The sequence below is a fragment of the Oncorhynchus tshawytscha genome, unplaced genomic scaffold (assembly GCF_018296145.1).
Source record: "Oncorhynchus tshawytscha isolate Ot180627B unplaced genomic scaffold, Otsh_v2.0 Un_contig_956_pilon_pilon, whole genome shotgun sequence".
NCBI lineage: Eukaryota > Metazoa > Chordata > Actinopteri > Salmoniformes > Salmonidae > Oncorhynchus > Oncorhynchus tshawytscha.
This window is the reverse complement of record NW_024609753.1, coordinates 6,797-28,740: the sequence shown is the minus strand read 5'-3', so window position 1 is coordinate 28,740 and position 21,944 is coordinate 6,797. Positions and strand designations below refer to the sequence as shown.

At 44.3% G+C, this 21,944-nt stretch overlaps 3 protein-coding genes and 1 long non-coding RNA gene across 4 annotated transcripts in view; 3 read left to right on the top strand and 1 right to left on the bottom strand.

The window, feature by feature from the left end:
* The window catches only part of hgs (hepatocyte growth factor-regulated tyrosine kinase substrate), a 36,316-nt gene extending 30,306 nt beyond the window's left edge, over positions 1-6,010 (top strand). Inside the window, 2 exon segments of the mRNA XM_042317590.1 lie at positions 4,657-4,875; positions 5,841-6,010. Coding sequence (XP_042173524.1) covers positions 4,657-4,875; positions 5,841-5,936 — 315 coding nt within the window. The 3' untranslated portion in view covers positions 5,937-6,010.
* A 3,168-nt stretch (positions 6,011-9,178) lies between these two features.
* On the bottom strand, positions 9,179-16,771 carry zgc:103625 (methyltransferase-like 26 B). The gene is given in 7 exon segments (XM_042317596.1): positions 9,179-10,488; positions 11,906-11,973; positions 12,051-12,081; positions 12,083-12,176; positions 12,179-12,232; positions 16,513-16,570; positions 16,631-16,771. Coding segments are annotated over 7 exon segments (564 nt in total). The 3' UTR covers positions 9,179-10,370.
* LOC121845737 lies at positions 13,022-14,238 on the top strand. The gene is made up of 3 exons (XR_006082755.1): positions 13,022-13,258; positions 13,309-13,517; positions 14,017-14,238. It is a non-coding gene; the product is annotated as an uncharacterized LOC121845737 (long non-coding RNA).
* Positions 16,772-18,868: 2,097 nt separating the features above from the next.
* Positions 18,869-21,734, top strand: mrpl12 (mitochondrial ribosomal protein L12). The gene is made up of 2 exons (XM_042317597.1): positions 18,869-19,078; positions 21,506-21,734. The coding sequence occupies exons 1-2, from the start codon at positions 19,020-19,022 to the stop codon at positions 21,717-21,719; spliced, it is 273 nt and encodes a 90-aa protein (XP_042173531.1). The 5' UTR covers positions 18,869-19,019; the 3' UTR covers positions 21,720-21,734.
* The last annotated feature ends 210 nt before the right edge of the window (positions 21,735-21,944 follow it).

The following is a 21,944-nucleotide window of genomic DNA, read 5'->3' as shown; positions in this document are numbered from 1 at the left end:
TGGACTTCCTCATGCTGAGTTTGTCGTCTAGGTAACTAGGTTTCCTCCTTAATGTGAACCACATGATGTAATGCCTGATGTCAAGTCCCAATGAGAGGCTCAGCAATACACCTGTCAGATCAAATCAAATGCTGTTTGTCACATGAGCCCGAAACCAACAGGTGTAGTAGACCTTACAGTGAAATGCTGACTGACAAGCCCTTAACCAACAGGTGTAGAGACCTTACAGTGAAATGCTTATTTAAAGCCCTTAACCAACAGGTGTAGAGACCTTACAGTGAAATGCTGACTGACAAGCCCTTAACCAACAGGTGTAGAGACCTTACAGTGAAATGCTGACTGACAAGCCCTTAACCAACAGGTGTAGAGACCTTACAGTGAAATGCTGACTGACAAGTCCTTAACCAACAGGTGTAGAGACCTTACAGTGAAATGCTGACTGACAAGCCCTTAACCAACAGGTGTAGAGACCTTAAATGCTGAGTGAAATGCTGACTGACAAGCCCTTAACCAACAGGTGTAGAGACCTTACAGTGAAATGCTGACTGACAAGCCCTTAACCAACAGGTGTAGAGACCTTACAGTGAAATGCTGACTGACAAGCCCTTAACCAACAGGTGTAGAGACTGACTTACAGTGAAATGCTGACTGACAAGTCCTTAACCACAGTGAAATGCTGACTGACAAGCCCTTAACCAACAGGTGTAGAGACCTTACAGTGAAATGCTTATTTAAAGCCCTTAACCAACAGGTGTAGAGACCTGACAGTGAAATGCTGACTGACAAGCCCTTAACCAACAGGTGTAGAGACCTTACAGTGAAATGCTGACTGACAAGTCCTTAACCAACAGGTGTAGAGACCTTACAGTGAAATGCTTATTTAAAGCCCTTAACCAACAGGTGTAGAGACCTTACAGTGAAATGCTGACTGACAAGCCCTTAACCAACAGGTGTAGAGACCTTACAGTGAAATGCTTATTTAAAGCCCTTAACCAACAGGTGTAGAGACCTTACAGTGAAATGCTGACTGACAAGCCCTTAACCAACAGGTGTAGAGACCTTACAGTGAAATGCTTATTTAAAGCCCTTAACCAACAGGTGTAGAGACCTTACAGTGAAATGCTTATTTAAAGCCCTTAACCAACAGGTGTAGAGACCTTACAGTGAAATGCTTATTTAAAGCCCTTAACCAACAGGTGTAGAGACCTTACAGTGAAATGCTGACTGACAAGCCCTTAACCAACAGGTGTAGAGACCTTACAGTGAAATGCTGACTGACAAGCCCTTAACCAACAGGTGTAGAGACCTTACAGTGAAATGCTTATTTAAAGCCCTTAACCAACAGGTGTAGAGACCTTACAGTGAAATGCTGACTGACAAGCCCTTAACCAACAGGTGTAGAGACCTTACAGTGAAATGCTTATTTAAAGCCCTTAACCAACAGGTGTAGAGACCTTACAGTGAAATGCTGACTGACAAGCCCTTAACCAACAGGTGTAGAGACCTTACAGTGAAATGCTGACTGACAAGCCCTTAACCAACAGGTGTAGAGACCTTACAGTGAAATGCTGACTGAAAGTCCTTAACCAACAGGTGTAGAGACCTTACAGTGAAATGCTGACTGACAAGCCCTTAACCAACAGGTGTGAGAGACCTTAACAGTGAAATGCTGACTGACAAGTCCTTAACCAACAGGTGTAGAGACCTTACAGTGAAATGCTGACTGACAAGCCCTTAACCAACAGGTGTAGAGACCTTACAGTGAAATGCTGACTGACAAGTCCTTAACCAACAGGTGTAGAGACCTTACAGTGAAATGCTGACTGACAAGTCCTTAACCAACAGGTGTAGAGACCTTACAGTGAAATGCTGACTGAAAGTCCTTAACCAACAGGTGTAGAGACCTTACAGTGAAATGCTGACTGACAAGTCCTTAACCAACAGGTGTAGAGACCTTACAGTGAAATGCTGACTGACAAGCCCTTAACCAACAGGTGTAGAGACCTTACAGTGAAATGCTGACTGAAAGTCCTTAACCAACAGGTGTAGAGACCTTACAGTGAAATACTGACTGACAAGTCCTTAACCAACAGGTGTAGAGACCTTACAGTGAAATGCTGACTGACAAGCCCTTAACCAACAGGTGTAGAGACCTTACAGTGAAATGCTGACTGACAAGTCCTTAACCAACAGGTGTAGAGACCTTACAGTGAAATGCTGACTGACAAGCCCTTAACCAACAGGTGTAGAGACCTTACAGTGAAATGCTGACTGACAAGTCCTTAACCAACAGGTGTAGAGACCTTACAGTGAAATGCTGACTGACAAGCCCTTAACCAACAGGTGTAGAGACCTTACAGTGAAATGCTGACTGACAAGCCCTTAACCAACAGGTGTAGAGACCTTACAGTGAAATGCTGACTGACAAGCCCTTAACCAACAGGTGTAGAGACCTTACAGTGAAATGCTGACTGACAAGCCCTTAACCAACAGGTGTAGAGACCTTACAGTGAAATGCTGACTGACAAGCCCTTAACCAACAGGTGTAGAGACCTTACAGTGAAATGCTGACTGACAAGCCCTTAACCAACAGGTGTAGAGACCTTACAGTGAAATGCTGACTGACAAGCCCTTAACCAACAGGTGTAGAGACCTTACAGTGAAATGCTGACTGACAAGCCCTTAACCAACAGGTGTAGAGACCTTACAGTGAAATGCTTATTTAAAGCCCTTAACCAACAGGTGTAGAGACCTTACAGTGAAATGCTTATTTAAAGCCCTTAACCAACAGGTGTAGAGACCTTACAGTGAAATGCTGACTGACAAGCCCTTAACCAACAGGTGTAGAGACCTTACAGTGAAATGCTTATTTAAAGCCCTTAACCAACAGGTGTAGAGACCTTACAGTGAAATGCTTATTTAAAGCCCTTAACCAACAGGTGTAGAGACCTTACAGTGAAATGCTTATTTAAAGCCCTTAACCAACAGGTGTAAGCACCTTACAGTGTAATGCTTATTTAAAGCCCTTAACCAACAGGTGTAAGCACCTTACAGTGAAATGCTTATTTAAAGCCCTTAACCAACAGGTGTAAGCAGTGAACCTTACAACCAACAGTGTAAACCTGCTTATTTAAAGCCCTTAACCAACAGGTGTAGAGACCTTACAGTGAAATGCTGACTGACAAGCCCTTAACCAACAGGTGTAGAGACCTTACAGTGAAATGCTTATTTAAAGCCCTTAACCAACAGGTGTAGAGACCTTACAGTGAAATGCTGACTGACAAGCCCTTAACCAACAGGTGTAGAGACCTTACAGTGAAATGCTGACTGACAAGTCCTTAACCAACAGGTGTAGAGACCTTACAGTGAAATGCTGACTGACAAGCCCTTAACCAACAGGTGTAGAGACCTTACAGTGAAATGCTGACTGACAAGCCCTTAACCAACAGGTGTAGAGACCTTACAGTGAAATGCTGACTGACAAGCCCTTAACCAACAGGTGTAGAGACCTTACAGTGAAATGCTGACTGACAAGCCCTTAACCAACAGGTGTAGAGACCTTACAGTGAAATGCTTATTTAAAGCCCTTAACCAACAGGTGTAGAGACCTTACAGTGAAATGCTGACTGACAAGCCCTTAACCAACAGGTGTAGAGACCTTACAGTGAAATGCTTATTTAAAGCCCTTAACCAACAGGTGTAGAGACCTTACAGTGAAATGCTGACTGACAAGCCCTTAACCAACAATGTAGTTTTAAGAAAATAATTAAATGTTAAGTAAAACAATAGAAAATAAAAGTAACAAATAATTAAAGAGCAGCAGTAAAATAATAGTAGTGAGGCTACCTACAGGGGGTACTGGTACAGTCAATGAGCGGGGGCACGGTTAGTTGAGGTAATTGAGGTAATATGTACATGTAGGTAGAGTTAAAGTGACTATACATAGATCATAAACAGAGAGTAGCAGCAGTGTTAAAGAGGGTCTGGGTAGCCCTTTGATTAGCTGGTCAGAAGTCTTATGGCTTGGTGGTAGAAGCTGTTAAGAAGCCTCTTGGTACACCGACCTCGACAAACCATTTCTGTATGGACCTGGCTTTGTGCTCGGGGGCAACGTCATGCTGAAACAGGAAAGGGCCTTCCTCATACTGTTGCCACCATTATTCCTCCTTCATGACAGTTGGCACTCTCCATTGGGACCTGGTGCTCCGGTACCACTGACCTGGACTCCTTTTAAAATGGGCTTCAGGTTTCATGTCCCTCTTTCATTTTGTGTCCCGGTCCTCACTGACTTTCCAAAGCTCCTCCTCCTCCTCTTCCTCCTCCTCCTCCTCCTTATTTAGCATCATAATGTGATGTTTATAAAGGGAGTCAAAGCTCAACGTGGCTCCTCCTCCTCTTCCTCCTCCTCCTCTTCCTTATTTAGCATCATAATGTGATGTTTATAAAGGGAGTCAAAGCTCAACGTGGCTCCTCCTCCTCCTCCTCCTCCTTATTTAGCATCATAATGTGATGATGTTTATAAAGGGAGTCAAGCGGCTCATGACTAGTGGTTATAATCTATTATAACCACGTGATAATACATTCTACATGTAGGCTTTAAATCATCTGTTAGTGACGTCTGTAATGTTAATGTTTTCTTGTCATCGTTCTCAGCAGAACGTGGTGTCCCAGGCCCAGTCTCTGCCCCCCATGTCCCAGGCCCAGTCTCTGCCCCCTATGTCCCAGCCTCCTCCCACTAACGGTATGTCCTACGTGGCCTACCCTCCACCCTACGCCATGCAGAGTATGATGGCAGCCCTACCTGGGCAGGACCCCAACATGCCCCCACAACAACCCTACATGCAGGGCCCAGGACAACAGCCCATGTACCAACAGGTAGGAGTTCTTGGTTTCTCTCTTCCTCTCTTCCCCCTCTCTTCCTCTCTCTCCCCCTCTCTTCCTCTCTCTCCCCCTCTCTTCCTCTCTCTCCCTCCTCTCTCTCCCCCTCTTCCTCTCTCTCCCTCCTCTCTCTCTCTCCTTTCTTCCCCTCTCTCCTCTCTTCTTCCTCTCTCTCTCCTTTCTTCCCCTCTCTCCTCCCCCCTCTCTTCCTCTCTCTCCCTCCTCTCTTCCTCTCTCTCTCCTTTCTTCCCCTCTCTCCTCTCTTCCTCTCTCTCTCTCCTTTCTTCCCCTCTCTCCTCTCTTCCTCTCTCTCTCTCCTTTCTTCCCCTCTCTCCTCCCCCCTCTCTTCCTCTCTCTCTCCCTCTGCTCTTCCTCTCTCCCTCCTCTCTTCCTCTCTCCCCTCCTCTCTTCCCCTCTCTTCCCTCTCTCTTCCTCTCTCTCTCCCTCCTCTCTTCCCCTCTCCTCTCTTCCTCTCTCCCTCCTCTTCCCCTCTCCTCTCTCCTCTCTTCCCCTCTCTCCTCTCTTCCTCTCTCTCTCCTTTCTTCTCCTCTCTTCCCCTCTCTCCTCTCTTCCTCTCTCTCTCTCCTCTCTTCCTCTCTCTCTCTCCTTTCTTCCCCTCTCTCCTCTCTTCCCCTCTCTCCTCTCTTCCTCTCTCTCTCCCTCCTTTCTTCCCCTCTCTCCTCTCTTCCTCTCTCTCCCTCCTCTCTTCCCCCTCTCTTCCTCTCTCTCCCCTCTCTCTTCCTCTCTCTCTCTCCTCTCTTCCTCTCCCTCCTCTCTCTCGCCCTCTTCCCTTCCTCTCTCACTCTCTCACTCTCTCTCTCTCTCTGCATAATGTTGCCTGTCTATGGGGGACTTCTGATTCTGTATGTCAGAAGCTTGTTTGTTCTATGTAGTGGGAGTTGCAGTGAGGGATTGGTGGTAATCTCATCTCTCTCACACTACTTCTGTCTCTCTCTGTGTAGATGGCTCCCCCTGGTGGCCCCCAGCAGCAGGTTCAGCAGCAGCAGCCTCCGCAGGTCCATCCAGGCAGCGAGGCACAGCTCATCTCCTTCGACTGATCCATCCACCTGGCTAGCTCAGCTTAACGTTACCACCTGCTGCTGGCAGGGTTCAACACACTACACCCTCTCTCTCCTCTTCTGTCCTCACCTCTCTTCTCCTCTTCTGTCCTCACCTCTCTTCTCCTCTTCTGTCCTCACCTCTCTTCTCCTCTTCTGTCCTCACCTCTCTTCTCCTCTTCTGTCCTCACCTCTCTTCTCCTCTTCTGTCCTCACCTCTCTTCTCCTCTTCTGTCCTCACCTCTCTTCTCCTCTTCTGTCCTCACCTCTCTCCTCCTCTTCTGTCCTCCTCTGTGTTCTCCTCTCTCTCTGCTGGGCTCGTGGCCTGGATTCCCCAACAAACACACGTTTCTTACAGTGTTTCTGTTACGGCAATGTTGTGAAATATTATAGTTGTGTAACAGACATGTTACCTCTCCTCCTAGCCATCCTCTCTCCCCCAGCTGACATGGAGGATGAGAGGAGTGAGGAGGGGGTTAGGTAGTGTTACTATGCACCATGCGTACCCCAGGGTTGTATTCACTAGGAACCTAGACGGGGAGGGAAAGCCTGAGCTTATAAGAAACACTTCCCCTTTTAATGCGTTTTGCTAGTGTTCTGTCCTCACCTCTCTCTGTCCTCACCTCTCTCTCTGTCCTCACCTCTCTCTCTGTCCTCACCTCTCTCTCTGTCCTCACCTCTCTCTCTGTCCTCACCTCTCTCTGTCTCTGTCCTCACCTCTCTCTGTCTCTGTCCTCACCTCTCTCTGTCTCTGTCCTCACCTCTCTCTGTCTCTGTCCTTACCTCTCTCTGTCTCTGTCCTTACCTCTCTCTGTCTCTGTCCTCACCTCTCTCTGTCCTCACCTCTCTCTGTCCTCACCTCTCTCTGTCCTCACCTCTCTCTGTCCTCACCTCTCTCCTCACCTCTCTGTCCTCACCTCTCTCTGTCTCTGTCCTCACCTCTCTCTGTCTCTGTCCTCACCTCTCTCTCTCTCTCTCTCTCTGTCCTCACCTCTCTCTCTGTCCTCACCTCTCTCTCTCTCACCTCCTCTCCTCTGTCCTCACCTCTCTGTCCTCACCTCTCTCTCTCTGTCCTCACCTCTCTCTGTCTCTGTCCTCACCTCTCTCTGTCTCTGTCCTCACTCTCTCTGTCCTCACCTCTCTCTCTCTGTCCTCCTCACCTCTCTCTCTCTGTCCTCACCTCTCTCTCTCTGTCCTCACCTCTCTCTCTCTCTGTCCTCACCTCTCTCTCTCTGTCCTCACCTCTCTCTGTCTCTGTCCTCACCTCTCTCTGTCCTCACCTCTCTCTCTCTCTGTCCTCACCTCTCTCTGTCTCTGTCCTCACCTCTCTCTGTCTCTGTCCTCACCTCTCTCTGTCTCTGTCCTCACCTCTCTCTCTGTCCTCACCTCTCTCTGTCTCTGTCCTCACCTCTCTGTCTCTCTGATAATGTATGTAGTCTTTCTCTTCTGAAACTAATATCTGAAGCTCATCTAGTCAGTGGTATAATAAAGGAACAAATCAAATATGACAGGAATCAATGGAATCTAAGACAAGACCATGACCATCCTTTCTCATATTTAAATAAGCTAGTTTGCATGTTAAAGTCGTTATTTCCAGTTACAGCAGTAACTGTTCTGGGGTCATATTGTGGTGATTGGACATGGTTCATACTGCCTGCTTGGTTGACAGGGGCTGTGAGAGTTAATGGAGAGATGAGTGAAGGAAGATGTAGGACGGAGCACAGAAAAGCACCTCTAACAGGTTCCAGGGTTCTAGTGAGAGTGTCAAGAGAGACACAGAGCTCATTTTAAAGTATAGATGGGCCGTCTTATGTTGCCACGGCTTGGTAGTGTTTTTCACTAAAGCTTTTTGAGTTGATGATTGAGAACACGGGAGAAAGGAAGTACCTTTTTTTATTAGGTTTTACACTTCTGATATCTTCTCACCAATCAGACTGGCTGAGGGGAAACAGTATGGAACTACAACAGAACACTTACATCCAGTGTGGAACTACAATTCCCAATATTCACAGCTCCAGAGACCGATTACCACCATCACTCTCTCAAGGTGTCCCGTGTCACAACTGTTGACATAATGGGTCTCTCCCAACAACTCCATTAATTAACCACAATGCCTTGCATCACACTCCAGGAGGAACTAGTGTGAATAGAACGTAAGATTACAAATGTAGTTCCATTGCCAAATATTAACTAGCAGTTATCCAGAGGGTTACAGTCGGGTCTATATGGCTGTTTACACAGGCAGTCCCATTCTGATCTTTTGACCAATTAGTGGCAAAAGATCTGACCTGATTGGTCAAAAGATCAGTTAGTGTCAAAACCCCCAGAATGAGTCTGCCTGTATAAACACAGCCTATGAGCGAGTAGAGAGACCCTCTGACTGGGTGTGTCCTAAACAGCACTCTTTTTCCTATATAGTGCACTACTTTTGACAAAAGCCCTATAGGTGTGTATCTGTGGGTGCTGAGGTGTAGACAGGGCTGTTATCTGTAGTTATCTGTAGAGGGGGACTCTACATTAGATGGGCATCCATTTTGTTTCTGGTGCTAGTTTCAGTAAAGTTCGGTTTAATCACAAAACCATTTCCTCAATTCCTCGTTTCCTTTCCTTGGTTCTTCTCTAATTCTTTGCCCGCTTCTGTCAGATGTTTTGAGGAGGAGAGAGAGAGAGAGGACATAGGGGAGGGAATCAGGAAAATACCTTTTGAGATCCACCCTTTCAGAGTGTCTTTCAGAACCCTGTGGGCCGGGAGTGGAGAGGTGGTGGTAGTCAGTTCTTCAGGGTATGTGCATGTGATGTGCATGTGATGTAACATGTGATGTAACATCCACCCAATCAGTGACTTCCTATGTAACGCCCTTTGACGCCATCTTTGAACTTCTTTACTTCATCAATTAATGATCTTCTTTCTGTCTGACTTCTTTAAAGTCATTTTAAGGTTATATTGAATAAATATCTTGTTCTTCTCTTGTCCACCTGCTTTGTGTGTTTTCTGTCATATTATCTTTGGAATCTGAAGTAGGCGGAGTGCCAGTCTGTTGTCATGCCAACTCCTTGTCACTCATTGTCATGCAGTTGGCAGGTGCACAAACAGATCTGGGACCAGGCTAGATGCATTGCCATGCAGTTGGCAGGTGCACAAACAGATCTGGGACCAGGCTAGATGCATTGCCATTTAGGAGCAGAAAATGAAACGGCACACATACATTTTTATTTTGCATTAATGTACTTTATTTACATTAAATACATGTTTAAAACATGTGTCATTAGGATGTCTGTTCAGATGCAGAAGAAGCCCTGTTTCCATGGCAATGTTTCAGGCATTTATTATACTGTTGCATCTCTATCTGGGAAAACAAATGGCTTGGTCCTAAACATCCTTATAGAAGGACTGAGCTAGTAGCAGATATACCTTCTGTTACATATTCTGAAGGCTTGGTCCTAAACATCCTTATAGAAGGACTGAGCTAGTAGCAGATATACCTTCTGTTACATATTCTGAAGGCTTGGTCCTAAACATCCTTATAGAAGGACTGAGCTAGTAGCAGATATACCTTCTGTTACATATTCTGAAGGCTTGATCCTAAACATCCTTATAGAAGGACTGAGCTAGTAGCAGATATACCTTCTGTTACATATTCTGAAGGCTTGGTCCTAAACATCCTTATAGAAGGACTGAGCTAGTAGCAGATATACCTTCTGTTACATATTCTGAAGGCTTGGTCCTAAACATCCTTATAGAAGGACTGAGCTAGTAGCAGATATACCTTCTGTTACATATTCTGAAGACTTGGTCCTAAACATCCTTATAGAAGGACTGAGCTAGTAGCAGATATACCTTCTGTTACATATTCTGAAGGCTTGGTCCTAAACATCCTTATAGAAGGACTGAGCTAGTAGCAGATATACCTTCTGTTACATATTCTGAAGGCTTGGTCCTAAACATCCTTATAGAAGGACTGAGCTAGTAGCAGATATACCTTCTGTTACATATTCTGAAGGCTTGGTCCTAAACATCCTTATAGAAGGACTGAGCTAGTAGCAGATATACCTTCTGTTACATATTCTGAAGGCTTGGTCCTAAACATCCTTATAGAAGGACTGAGCTAGTAGCAGATATACCTTCTGTTACATATTCTGAAGGCTTGGTCCTAAACATCCTTATAGAAGGACTGAGCTAGTAGCAGATATACCTTCTGTTACATATTCTGAAGGCTTGGTCCTAAACGTCCTTATAGAAGGACTGAGCTAGTAGCAGACACCCATGTTACATATTCTACAGTATAGTCCATCCTTATAGAAGGACTGAGCTAGTAGCAGACACCCATGTTACATATTCTACAGTATAGTCCATCCTTATAGAAGGACTGAGCTAGTAGCAGACACCCATGTTACATATTCTACAGTATAGTCCATCCTTAAAGATCCATTAGTTTATACATACACACCAGCAGACTGGTTAAAGAGGCTCAGCATCCTCTCCATGCGCATCCCGTTCCCAAACGCCAGCTGTCTCAGAACGTCGATGTCTGGTAGACCCCACCCTGGGTTCCTGTAGGGGAACAGAGCTGTCTCAGAACGTCGATGTCTGGTAGACCCCACCCTGGGTTCCTGTAGGGGAACAGAGCTGTCTCAGAACGTCGATGTCTGGTAGACCCCACCCTGGGTTCCTGTAGGGGAACAGAGCTGTCTCAGAACGTCGATGTCTGGTAGACCCCACCCTGGGTTCCTGTAGGGGAACAGAGCTGTCTCAGAACGTCAATGTCTGGTAGACCCCACCCTGGGTTCCTGTAGGGGAACAGAGCTGTCTCAGAACGTCGATGTCTGGTAGACCCCACCCTGGGTTCCTGTAGGGGAACAGAGCTGTCTCAGAACGTCGATGTCTGGTAGACCCCACCCTGGGTTCCTGTAGGGGAACAGAGCTGTCTCAGAACGTCGATGTCTGGTAGACCCCACCCTGGGTTCCTGATGTCTGGTAGACCCCACCCTGGGTTCCTGTAGGGGAACAGAGCTGTCTCAGAACGTCGATGTCTGGTAGACCCCACCCTGGGTTCCTGTAGGGGAACAGAGCTGTCTCAGAACGTCGATGTCTGGTAGACCCCACCCTGGGTTCCTGTAGGGGAACAGAGCTGTCTGAGAACGTCGATGTCTGGTAGACCCCACCCTGGGTTCCTGTAGGGGAACAGAGCTGTCTCAGAACGTCGATGTCTGGTAGACCCCACCCTGGGTTCCTGTAGGGGAACAGAGCTGTCTCAGAACGTCGATGTCTGGTAGACCCCACCCTGGGTTCCTGTAGGGGAACAGAGCTGTCTCAGAACGTCAATGTCTGGTAGACCCCACCCTGGGTTCCTGTAGGGGAACAGAACTGTCTCAGAACGTCGATGTCTGGTAGACCCCACCCTGGGTTCCTGTAGGGGAACAGAGCTGTCTCAGAACGTCGATGTCTGGTAGAACCCACCCTGGGTACCTGTAGGGGAACAGAGCTGTCTCAGAACGTCGATGTCTGGTAGACCCCACCCTGGGTTCCTGTAGGGGAACAGAGCTGTCTCAGAACGTCGATGTCTGGTAGACCCCACCCTGGGTTCCTGTAGGGGAACAGAGCTGTCTCAGAACGTCGATGTCTGGTAGAACCCACCCTGGGTACCTGTAGGGGAACAGAGCTGTCTCAGAACGTCGATGTCTGGTAGACCCCACCCTGGGTACCTGTAGGGGAACAGAGCTGTCTCAGAACGTCGATGTCTGGTAGACCCCACCCTGGGTACCTGTAGGGGAACAGAGCTGTCTCAGAACGTCGATGTCTGGTAGACCCCACCCTGGGTTCCTGTAGGGGAACAGAACAGACATGGTAAAACAGAGCGACGGTTGGGATTCATGGCTTTGACCCTCAACCCTGGGTGAACTAATGGGAAGAAGCTATATGGTAGTAGCTCCGCATTGGCCAGCTCCTCTCTTATGATGTAATAACTCACATCTGTCGTAGTTCCTGGTCCAAGTCCTGCATACAGCTGGGGGTGATGGTGCCGTTGATGGTGTAGGGCTGGGGAGGGAGAGAGAGTTGTCTGACGTTTAAAAAACATCTCTCTCCCCCCCCCCCTCTCCATCCATGATACCTACCCCATGTGTGATCAAGAGACCATTTTGTGACGGTGTCGAAAGAGCTGTACTGAAGCAGGTTAATGGCCACGATGACATCACAGGCCCCGCGTGGAAGGCCCGCCCACTTCTCCCAGGGTTCGGCTGGTGCACAGGCTGCAGCACGGTCTTCACTTTGGTCACCGATATGTAGGATCTGATACCCGCAAAATAACACCACACCCACTGGAGCCATGACCCCATAGGTTCCATAGACAGTATGAAATGTTGGAGCCATAACCCCATAGGTTCCATAGACAGTATGACATGTTGGAGCCATAACCCCATAGGTTCCATAGACAGTATGAAATGTTGGAGCCATAACCCCATAGGTTCCATAGACAGTATGAAATGTTGGAGCCATAACCCCATAGGTTCCATAGACAGTATGAAATGTTGGAGCCATAACCCCATAGGTTCCATAGACAGTATGAAATGTTTGAGCCATAACCCCATAGGTTCCATAGACAGTATGAAATGTTGGAGCCATAACCCCATAGGTTCCATAGACAGTATGAAATGTTGGAGCCATAACCCCATAGGTTCCATAGACAGTATGATAGACATGACATGTTGGAGCCATAACCCCATAGGTTCCATAGACAGTATGAAATGTTTCCATAGACAGTAGCCATAACCCCATAGGTTCCATAGACAGTATGAAATGTTGGAGCCATAACCCCATAGGTTCCATAGACAGTATGAAATGTTGGAGCCATAACCCCATAGGTTCCATAGACAGTATGAAATGTTGGAGCCATAACCCCATAGGTTCCATAGACAGTATGAAATGTTGGAGCCATAACCCCATAGGTTCCATAGACAGTATGAAATGTTGGAGCCATAACCCCATGGTTCCATAGACAGTATGAAATGTTGGAGCCATAACCCCATAGGTTCCATAGACAGTATGAAATGTTGGAGCCATAACCCCATAGGTTCCATAGACAGTATGAAATGTTGGAGCCATAACCCCATAGGTTCCATAGACAGTATGAAATGTTGGAGCCATAACCCCATAGGTTCCATAGACAGTATGAAATGTTGGAGCCATAACCCCATAGGTTCCATAGACAGTATGAAATGTTTGAGCCATAACCCCATAGGTTCCATAGACAGTATGAAATGTTTGAGCCATAACCCCATAGGTTCCATAGACAGTATGAAATGTTTGAGCCATAACCCCATAGGTTCCATAGACAGTATGAAATGTTCCATAGACAGAGCCATAACCCCATAGGTTCCATAGACAGTATGAAATGTTTGAGCCATAACCCCATAGGTTCCATAGACAGTATGAAATGTTTGAGCCATAACCCCATAGGTTCCATAGACAGTATGAAATGTTGAGCCATAACCCCATAGGTTCCATAGACAGTATGAAATGTTGGAGCCATAACCCCATAGGTTCCATAGACAGTATGAAATGTTGGAGCCATAACCCCATAGGTTCCATAGACAGTATGAAATGTTGGAGCCATAACCCCATAGGTTCCATAGACAGTATGAAATGTTGGAGCCATAACCCCATAGGTTCCATAGACAGTATGAAATGTTGGAGCCATAACCCCATAGGTTCCATAGACAGTATGAAATGTTGGAGCCATAACCCCATAGGTTCCATAGACAGTATGAAATGTTGAGCCATAACCCCATAGGTTCCATAGACAGTATGAAATGTTGGAGCCATAACCCCATAGGTTCCATAGACAGTATGAAATGTTTGAGCCATAACCCCATAGGTTCCATAGACAGTATGAAATGTTTGAGCCATAACCCCATAGGTTCCATAGACAGTATGAAATGTTGGAGCCATAACCCCATAGGTTCCATAGACAGTATGAAATGTTGGAGCCATAACAGTATAACCCCATAGGTTCCATAGACAGTATGAAATTTGGAGCCATAACCATAGACAGTATGAAATGTTGGAGCCATAACCCCATAGGTTCCATAGACAGTATGAAATGTTGGAGCCATAACCCCATAGGTTCCATAGACAGTATGAAATGTTGGAGCCATAACCCCATAGGTTCCATAGACAGTATGAAATGTTGAGCCATAACCCCATAGGTTCCATAGACAGTATGACATGTTGGAGCCATAACCCCATAGGTTCCATAGACAGTATGAAATGTTTGAGCCATAACCCCATAGGTTCCATAGACAGTATGAAATGTTTGAGCCATAACCCCATAGGTTCCATAGACAGTATGAAATGTTTGAGCCATAACCCCATAGGTTCCATAGACAGTATGAAATGTTTGAGCCATAACCCCATAGGTTCCATAGACAGTATGAAATGTTTGAGCCATAACCCCATAGGTTCCATAGACAGTATGAAATGTTTGAGCCATAACCCCATAGGTTCCATAGACAGTATGAAATGTTGGAGCCATAACCCCATAGGTTCCATAGACAGTATGAAATGTTGGAGCCATAACCCCATAGGTTCCATAGACAGTATGAAATGTTTGAGCCATAACCCCATAGGTTCCATAGACAGTATGAAATGTTTGAGCCATAACCCCATAGGTTCCATAGACAGTATGAAATGTTTGAGCCATAACCCCATAGGTTCCATAGACAGTATGAAATGTTTGAGCCATAACCCCATAGGTTCCATAACCCCATAGGTTCCATAGACAGTATGAAATGTTGGAGCCATAACCCCATAGGTTCCATAGACAGTATGAAATGTTGGAGCCATAACCCCATAGGTTCCATAGACAGTATGAAATGTTGGAGCCATAACCCCATAGGTTCCATAGACAGTATGAAATGTTTGAGCCATAACCCCATAGGTTCCATAGACAGTATGAAATGTTGGAGCCATAACCCCATAGGTTCCATAGACAGTATGAAATGTTTGAGCCATAACCCCATAGGTTCCATAGACAGTATGAAATGTTTGAGCCATAACCCCATAGGTTCCATAGACAGTATGAAATGTTGGAGCCATAACCCCATAGGTTCCATAGACAGTATGAAATGTTTGAGCCATGACCCCATAGGATCCATAGACAGTATGAAATGTTGGAGCCATAACCCCATAGGTTCCATAGACAGTATGAAATGTTTGAGCCATAACCCCATAGGTTCCATAGACAGTATGAAATGTTGGAGCCATAAACCCATAGGTTCCATAGACAGTATGAAATGTTTGAGCAAGTGCAGCCCGGCAAAATATGACATCTAATGACTTGACGCTCGTGGTCAGACAAGAGCATTGTTATTACATTGTAATTACCTGATTGAAAATGTCATTACAATGTGAGCCTGTTTAGTGCGTCGGGATATAAGATGGCCATGAGAAATACAAGAAAGCATCTGCCAACAACCAACGATCAACGACCAACGACCAACGACCAACGATCAACGATCAACGATCAACGATCAACGACCAACGACCGATCAACGACCAACGACCAACGACCAACGACCATACAGAATCAGAGAGGTCAGATAACAAGAGGGTTCAGAGTAATGGACTGTTGTAGTATCTACCTCTATATCATGGTATCTATATATATATATCAGACTTTATATAGTTCTAGTATCTACCTCTATATCATGGTATCTATATATATATATATCAGACTTTATATAGTTCTAGTATCTACCTCTATATCATGGTATCTATATATATATTAGACTTTATATAGTTCTAGTATCTACCTCTATATCATGGTATCTATATATATATTAGACTTTATATAGTTCTAGTGTCTATCTTTATATCTTGTATCTCTATACAGTTGAAGTTTACATACACCTTAGCCAAATACATTTAAACTCAGTTGTTCACAATTCCTGACATTTAATCCTTGTGAAAATTCCCTTTCTTAGGTCAGTTAGGATCACCACTTTATTTTAAGAATGTGAAATGTCAGAATAATAATAAAGAGAATCATTTCTTTCATCACATTCCCAGCGAGTCAGAAGTTCACATACACTCAATTAGTTAATTAGTTAATTACACTCAATACACTCAACTTTTAAATGGTTTAACTTGGGTCAAATGTTTCGGGTAGCCTTCCACAAGCTTCCCACAATAAGTTGGGTGAATTTTGGCCCATTCCTCCTGACAGAGTTGGTGTAACTGAGTCAGATTTATAGGCCTTCTCTAGGCGTTTCTCTTGATTTTTTTGTTGTTATTCTGTCTCTCACTGTTCAAAAAAACCTACCATTAAAATTATATAAATGTGTGAGTGGACTCCAGATTAGCTGACTCCTGACTCCAATTAGCTTTCGGAGAAGTCATTAGCCCAGGGGGTTCACATACTTCATCAGTCCATGGTAAGACAAATTGTCTATAACACTTGTATTTTCATCAACCAAATATATACTGTATTTATATAGTAATATATACTGTATTTATATCGTAATATATACTGTATTTATATAGTAATATATACTGTATTTGGTCCTAGCAGGGCCCACCTGTCACGGGACTCCTCTTTGATGTCTGACGGTTGCCAGGTGATGAAGGGCGTTGCCAGGTGATGAAGGGCGTTGCCAGGTGATGAAGGGCGTTGCCAAGTGATGAAGGGCGTTGCCATGGCAAAGTTGACCACATGCTGTCTGGTGCCAGAGCCCAGCTCTAAGGCAAACAGTTCCCTGTGAGACTGCTCCTCCAACACATCACACAACACTCAACACAACTCCTTCTGGTTCCTGTCTGCTAGAGGAGAGATTAGCATGGTCTGGAGGGGGGAGAGAGAGAGAGACAGATAGAGGGGGGGAGAGAGAGAGAGAGACAGATAGAGGGGGGAAGATAGAGAGAAAGTCTATGCGTTATAACCTATCAACCACACAGTCCAATCTGTGCTACACAAGCAAGAGAGGAAGGGAAAGAGAACCTACAACAATTACAGACTAATGTATATCATGATTATAAAACTGTTGTTATGGTGTAAATAGTACTGTTTTACACTCACCTTTTCTTGAGCTGCTCTGAAGAGGCTAAGGACATGACATATTGGCTGGGACTGGGAGGTGGCTGATGGGTAATAGCCTATAGGGCAGATGGGTCATGTGATTCTTGGTTAAGAGGATTCTTAAAGCACTAGTGAACAACACTCCTCTTCCTGAATGGGAGATCTTTCTAGACAGAAGGACGTAACTTTGAGCACTCAGGGAGGGAGGGAGAGAGAGAAACCTATGGCCTATGACTTCTTATGGCTGGGGGCAGTATTGAGTAACTTGGATGAATAAGGTGCCCAGAGTAAACTGCCTGCTCCTCAGTCCCAGGTACTAATACGTTTCTAAAACTGTTTGAATGATGTCTGTGAGAATAACATAACTCATATGGCAGGCAAAAACCTGAGAAAAATTCCAACCAGGAAGTGAGAAATCTGAGGTTGGTTGATTTTCAACTCATTCCCTATTGAAGATACAGTGGGATATTGGTCATGTTGCATTTCCCAAGGCTTCCACTAGATGTCAGCTGTCTTTAGAATCTTGTTTGAGGCTTCTACTGTAAAGGAGGGGCTCATAAGGGCTCTTTGAGTCAGTGGTCTGGCAGAGTGCCATGAGCTGGTCACACGCATTCACATGAGAGGTAGCTCACACTCCATTGCTTTTCGACAGACAAAGGAATTATCCGGTTGGAACATTATTGAAGATTTATGTTAAAAACATCCTAAAGATTGAGTCTATACATCGTTTGACATGTTTCTACGGACTGTAACGGAACTTTTTGACATTTTGTCTGCTCCTAGTGAACGCGCTTTGTGACTTTGGATTTGTTTACCAAACGCGCTAACAAAAGTAGTTATTTGGACATAAATGATGGACATTATCGAACAAATCAAACATTTATTGTGGAACTGGGATTCCTGGGAGTGTATTCTGATGAAGATCATCAAAGGTAAGTGAATATTTATAATGTTATTTCTGACTTCTGTTGACTGCACATTATGGCGGATATCTTTTTGGCTTGTTGGGTCTCTGAGCGCTGTACTCAGATTATTGCATGGTTTGCTTTTTCCGTTAAGCTTTTTTGAAATCTGACACAGCGGTTGCATTAAGGAGAAGTGTATCTAAAGTTCCATGTATAACACTTGTATTTTCATCAACATTTATAATGAGTATTTCTGTAAATTGATGTGGCTCTCTGCAAAATCACTGAATGTTTTGGAACTACTGAACTTTTTTTTTTTTAACCTTTATTTAACGAGGCAAGTCAGTTAAGAACAAATTATTATTTTAAATGACGGCCTAGGAACAGTGGGTTAACTGCCTGTTCAGGGGCAGAGCGACAGATTTGTATCTTGTCAGCTTGGGGGTTTGAACTTGCAACCTTCCGGTTACTAGTCCAACGCTCAAACCACTAGGCTACCCTGCAGCCAAATGTGTCCTTCTGCCACAACCTGAGCCAGTGAAAAGTGCAATGTAATGTCGATCATATTTCCCGTTTTGTTTTGTCTTTCATACCATGTCATGTGTCTTCTCAGTCATGTTGACACTGGTCTACTACTATTGCTTTAATGTATTGTTATTCTGATTAATATTGTTGTTGTTAATGGTAATCCCATGTCCACGACTACTATTATTATTGCTGTTGGTCCCACCATTTATTTATATATAATTATATATTTTATATATGTATAAATATATATATATAGAAAAATATGAATCTATATTTTATATGTATACTTTGACAATGTAAGTAATAATGAACTTGCCATATCAATAAAGTCAATTGAATTGAGAGAGAGAGCGAGAGAGAGAGACGCACACACTGAGATTAACAAAAGCTACTTTGTTAATAAAGTTATTTAGTCGAACTACAACTCGTGTGTGGCGCAATGCATTGTGGGTAGGTCAGTAACAGAGAGTGGAGGACGCCATGTGCTATTGAGGGAGAAGGACCAGGACTGACAGGCAACGCTGTGACTCTGTGAATTGGAAATATCTGGAGGAGATCCGGGGGCACAAATAATAAACATGTACTGCACAAGACATTGCATTCGGACCGCACTGCGAATCGCTGCAAAGACGCATCGGTAAGCTGGTGTCATAACCGGGGATCGTAGCTGCTTGTGTAACTTCTACAACAGTGGGACACAGGAGCTAGATGGTTTGCTAACGCCAAAAGCGTCAAGGGCAGAGAATTGCTAGCTAATTTGCCATGCATGAACCATTTATGTGCCCCAAATAGTCGGAATCACATACAACTATTAACATAATAACCCTGGGCTCATTCATTTGCTTTGGGAAGAACGGATTGTATGATCAACCCTGTTAGCTAGCCAACCTCAATGCCACCCTATTCCTCGTTAGCTAGCTAGTGAGGAACAATCTTGCAGCCAGATGGATTAATCCGTCACGAGGAAGGAATGTGTTGTAAAACCAGCTAACTAACTTGTAATCTAGAGCGAGAAGGCTCAGCAGTAAATAACGTCAGCCAGTTCCACGGACCTAATGCACCCTGTTCCTTCCTTATGAGATGTGCCAGTCAAGGTCATGTGTTTCTTGTATGGCATTTGTGTTTTATCTTTGACAAATGGTTGTCATATCCTGTACCTTGCTAGAGCTTCTGATTGGTGATTTGTATCGATTTTCACCATTGTATAATGATCCTGTCAATCTTACTGTGACAGTTGTACAACTGATTCAGAGGGGTTGGGTTAAATGCGGATGACACATTTTGGTTGAATGCATTCAGTTGTGCAACTGACTAAGTATTCCCTTTCCCAACTGAACCAGGTGGAAAATTAGGATGAGAAATAGCAGCTAACTAGCTACATTACTAACTGGTGGATTTGAAGAATCTTTGAGAGATCTGTGACAACATTGAATCAGTCATTCCCTTAGGCCTAGAGGGTTTTACAGATGAGACTCAAAAGGCCTCTAAAGTCACATCCAGGAGCCTAAATCTAATTCATTAGTGCATAGTTGTAAATGAATTTGCACCAACACTGTCAATTTAAACCAATAGAAACCAAACTATTTTAGGTTGCACGCTCTACAGAGGAAACACTGGATTGAATGTAGAGGTCGACCGATTATGATATTTCATTGGAGGACCAAAGGAAGCCGATACCTATTAATCGGCTAATAGTGACAATTACAACATTGAATGAACACTTTTTAAAAAATGTTAACTTAATTACATAAATAAAATCAATTTAGTCTAAAATAAATTATGAAACATGTTCAATTTGGTTTAAATAATGCAAAAACAAAGTGTTGGAAAGTCAAAGTGCAATATTTGCCATGTAAAAAAGCTAAAGTTCCTTGCTCAGAACATGAGAAAATATGAAAGTTGGTGGTTCCTTTTAACATGAGTCTTCAATATTCCCAGGTAAGACGTTTTAGGTTGTAGTTAGTATAGAAATTATAGGACTATTTCTCTCTATACCATTTGTATTTCATATACCTTTGACTATTGGATGTTCTAATAGGTACTATAGTATTGTCAGCCTAATCTCTGGGAGTTGATAGGCTTGAACTCATAAACAGCTCAATGCTTTAAGCATTGCGAAGAGCTGCTGGCAAACGCAGTAAAGTGCTGTTTGAATGAATGCTTACGAGCCTGCTGCTGCCTACCACCGCTCAGTCAGACTGCTCTATCAAATCATAGACTTAATTATAATTAACACACAGAAATATGAGCCTTAGGTCATTAATTTGGTCAAATCCAAAAACTCATTTAGAAAACAGAACGTTTATTCTTTCAGTGAAATATGGAACCGTTCTGTATTTTATCTAACGGGTGGCATCCCCAAGTCTAAATATTGCTGTTACATTGTACAACCTTCAATGTTATGTCATAATTATCTAAAATTCTGGCAAACTTTGTGATGAAGAAATGGTCTTCACACAGTTCGCAACGAGCCTGGCGGCCCAAACTGCTGCATATACCCTGACTCTGTTGCACAGAACGCAAGAGAAGTGCACACAATTTCCTTGAGTTTGAAAAAATTCATGTTAGCAGGCAATATGCAGGTTTAAAAATATATACTTGTGTATTGATTTTAAAGAAAGACATTGATGTTTATGCTTAGGTACGTTGGTGCAACGACAGTGCTTTTTTCACGAATGCGCTTTTGTTAAATCATCACCCGTTTGACGAAGTAGGCTGTGATTCGATGAAACATTAACCGGCACAGCATCGATTATATGCAACGCAGGATAAGCTAGATAAACTAGTAATATCATCAACCGTGTGGAGTTAACTATTGATCATGTTAAGATAGATGCCAGCTAGCAACTTACCTTGCATCTCAGTGCAAGAGGCGTCACTGCAGTACCTGGTTCGAATCCAGGCTGCATCACATCCGTCCGTGATTGGGGAGTCCCATAGGGCGGCGACACAATTGGCCCGGCGTCGTCCGGGTTTGTGAATAAGAATGTGTTCTTACCTGACCTGCCTAGTTAGTTAAAGGTTCAATAATAAAATACATTAACTGTGTGATTTGTTTCCCCAGGCAGGAGCTCCAGACACCAACGTCATGTGCCCTCCGAACACTCGGGACCAGCCCAGCCAGCTTTTCTGCTGTCATCGCCGCCCCCCCTCTGGATGGAGCCCCCAAGCAGTACCCCCCCAAAATCACCCAGCTGGTACAGGACATCACCAGCCTCACCTTGTTAGAGGTGTCAGACCTCAATGAGCTCCTCAAGGTATGGAACTGGAACATGTAGACTGTGTAGATTAACGTAAGGAGACGTGGGCATCTGACTCATTTAGCAGACGCTCGTATCCAGTGCCACACAGTCCGTGCCATAAATTATAGCACATTGTCCTATATACATAGTTCTAGTATCTACCTCTATACCATGGTATCTATATATACACTGCTCAACAAAAATAAAGGGAACACTTAAACAACACAATGTAACTCCAAGTCAATCACACTTCTATGAAAT

Excerpts from the sequence above, each read along its gene's own strand:
- mrpl12 (XM_042317597.1), top strand. The coding sequence starts at position 19,020 with ATGTACTGCACAAGACATTGCATTCGGACCGCACTGCGAATCGCTGCA. Across the intron at positions 19,079-21,505 it reads ATCGCTGCAAAGACGCATCG|GCAGGAGCTCCAGACACCAA; the intron begins GTAAGCTGGTGT and ends TTGTTTCCCCAG.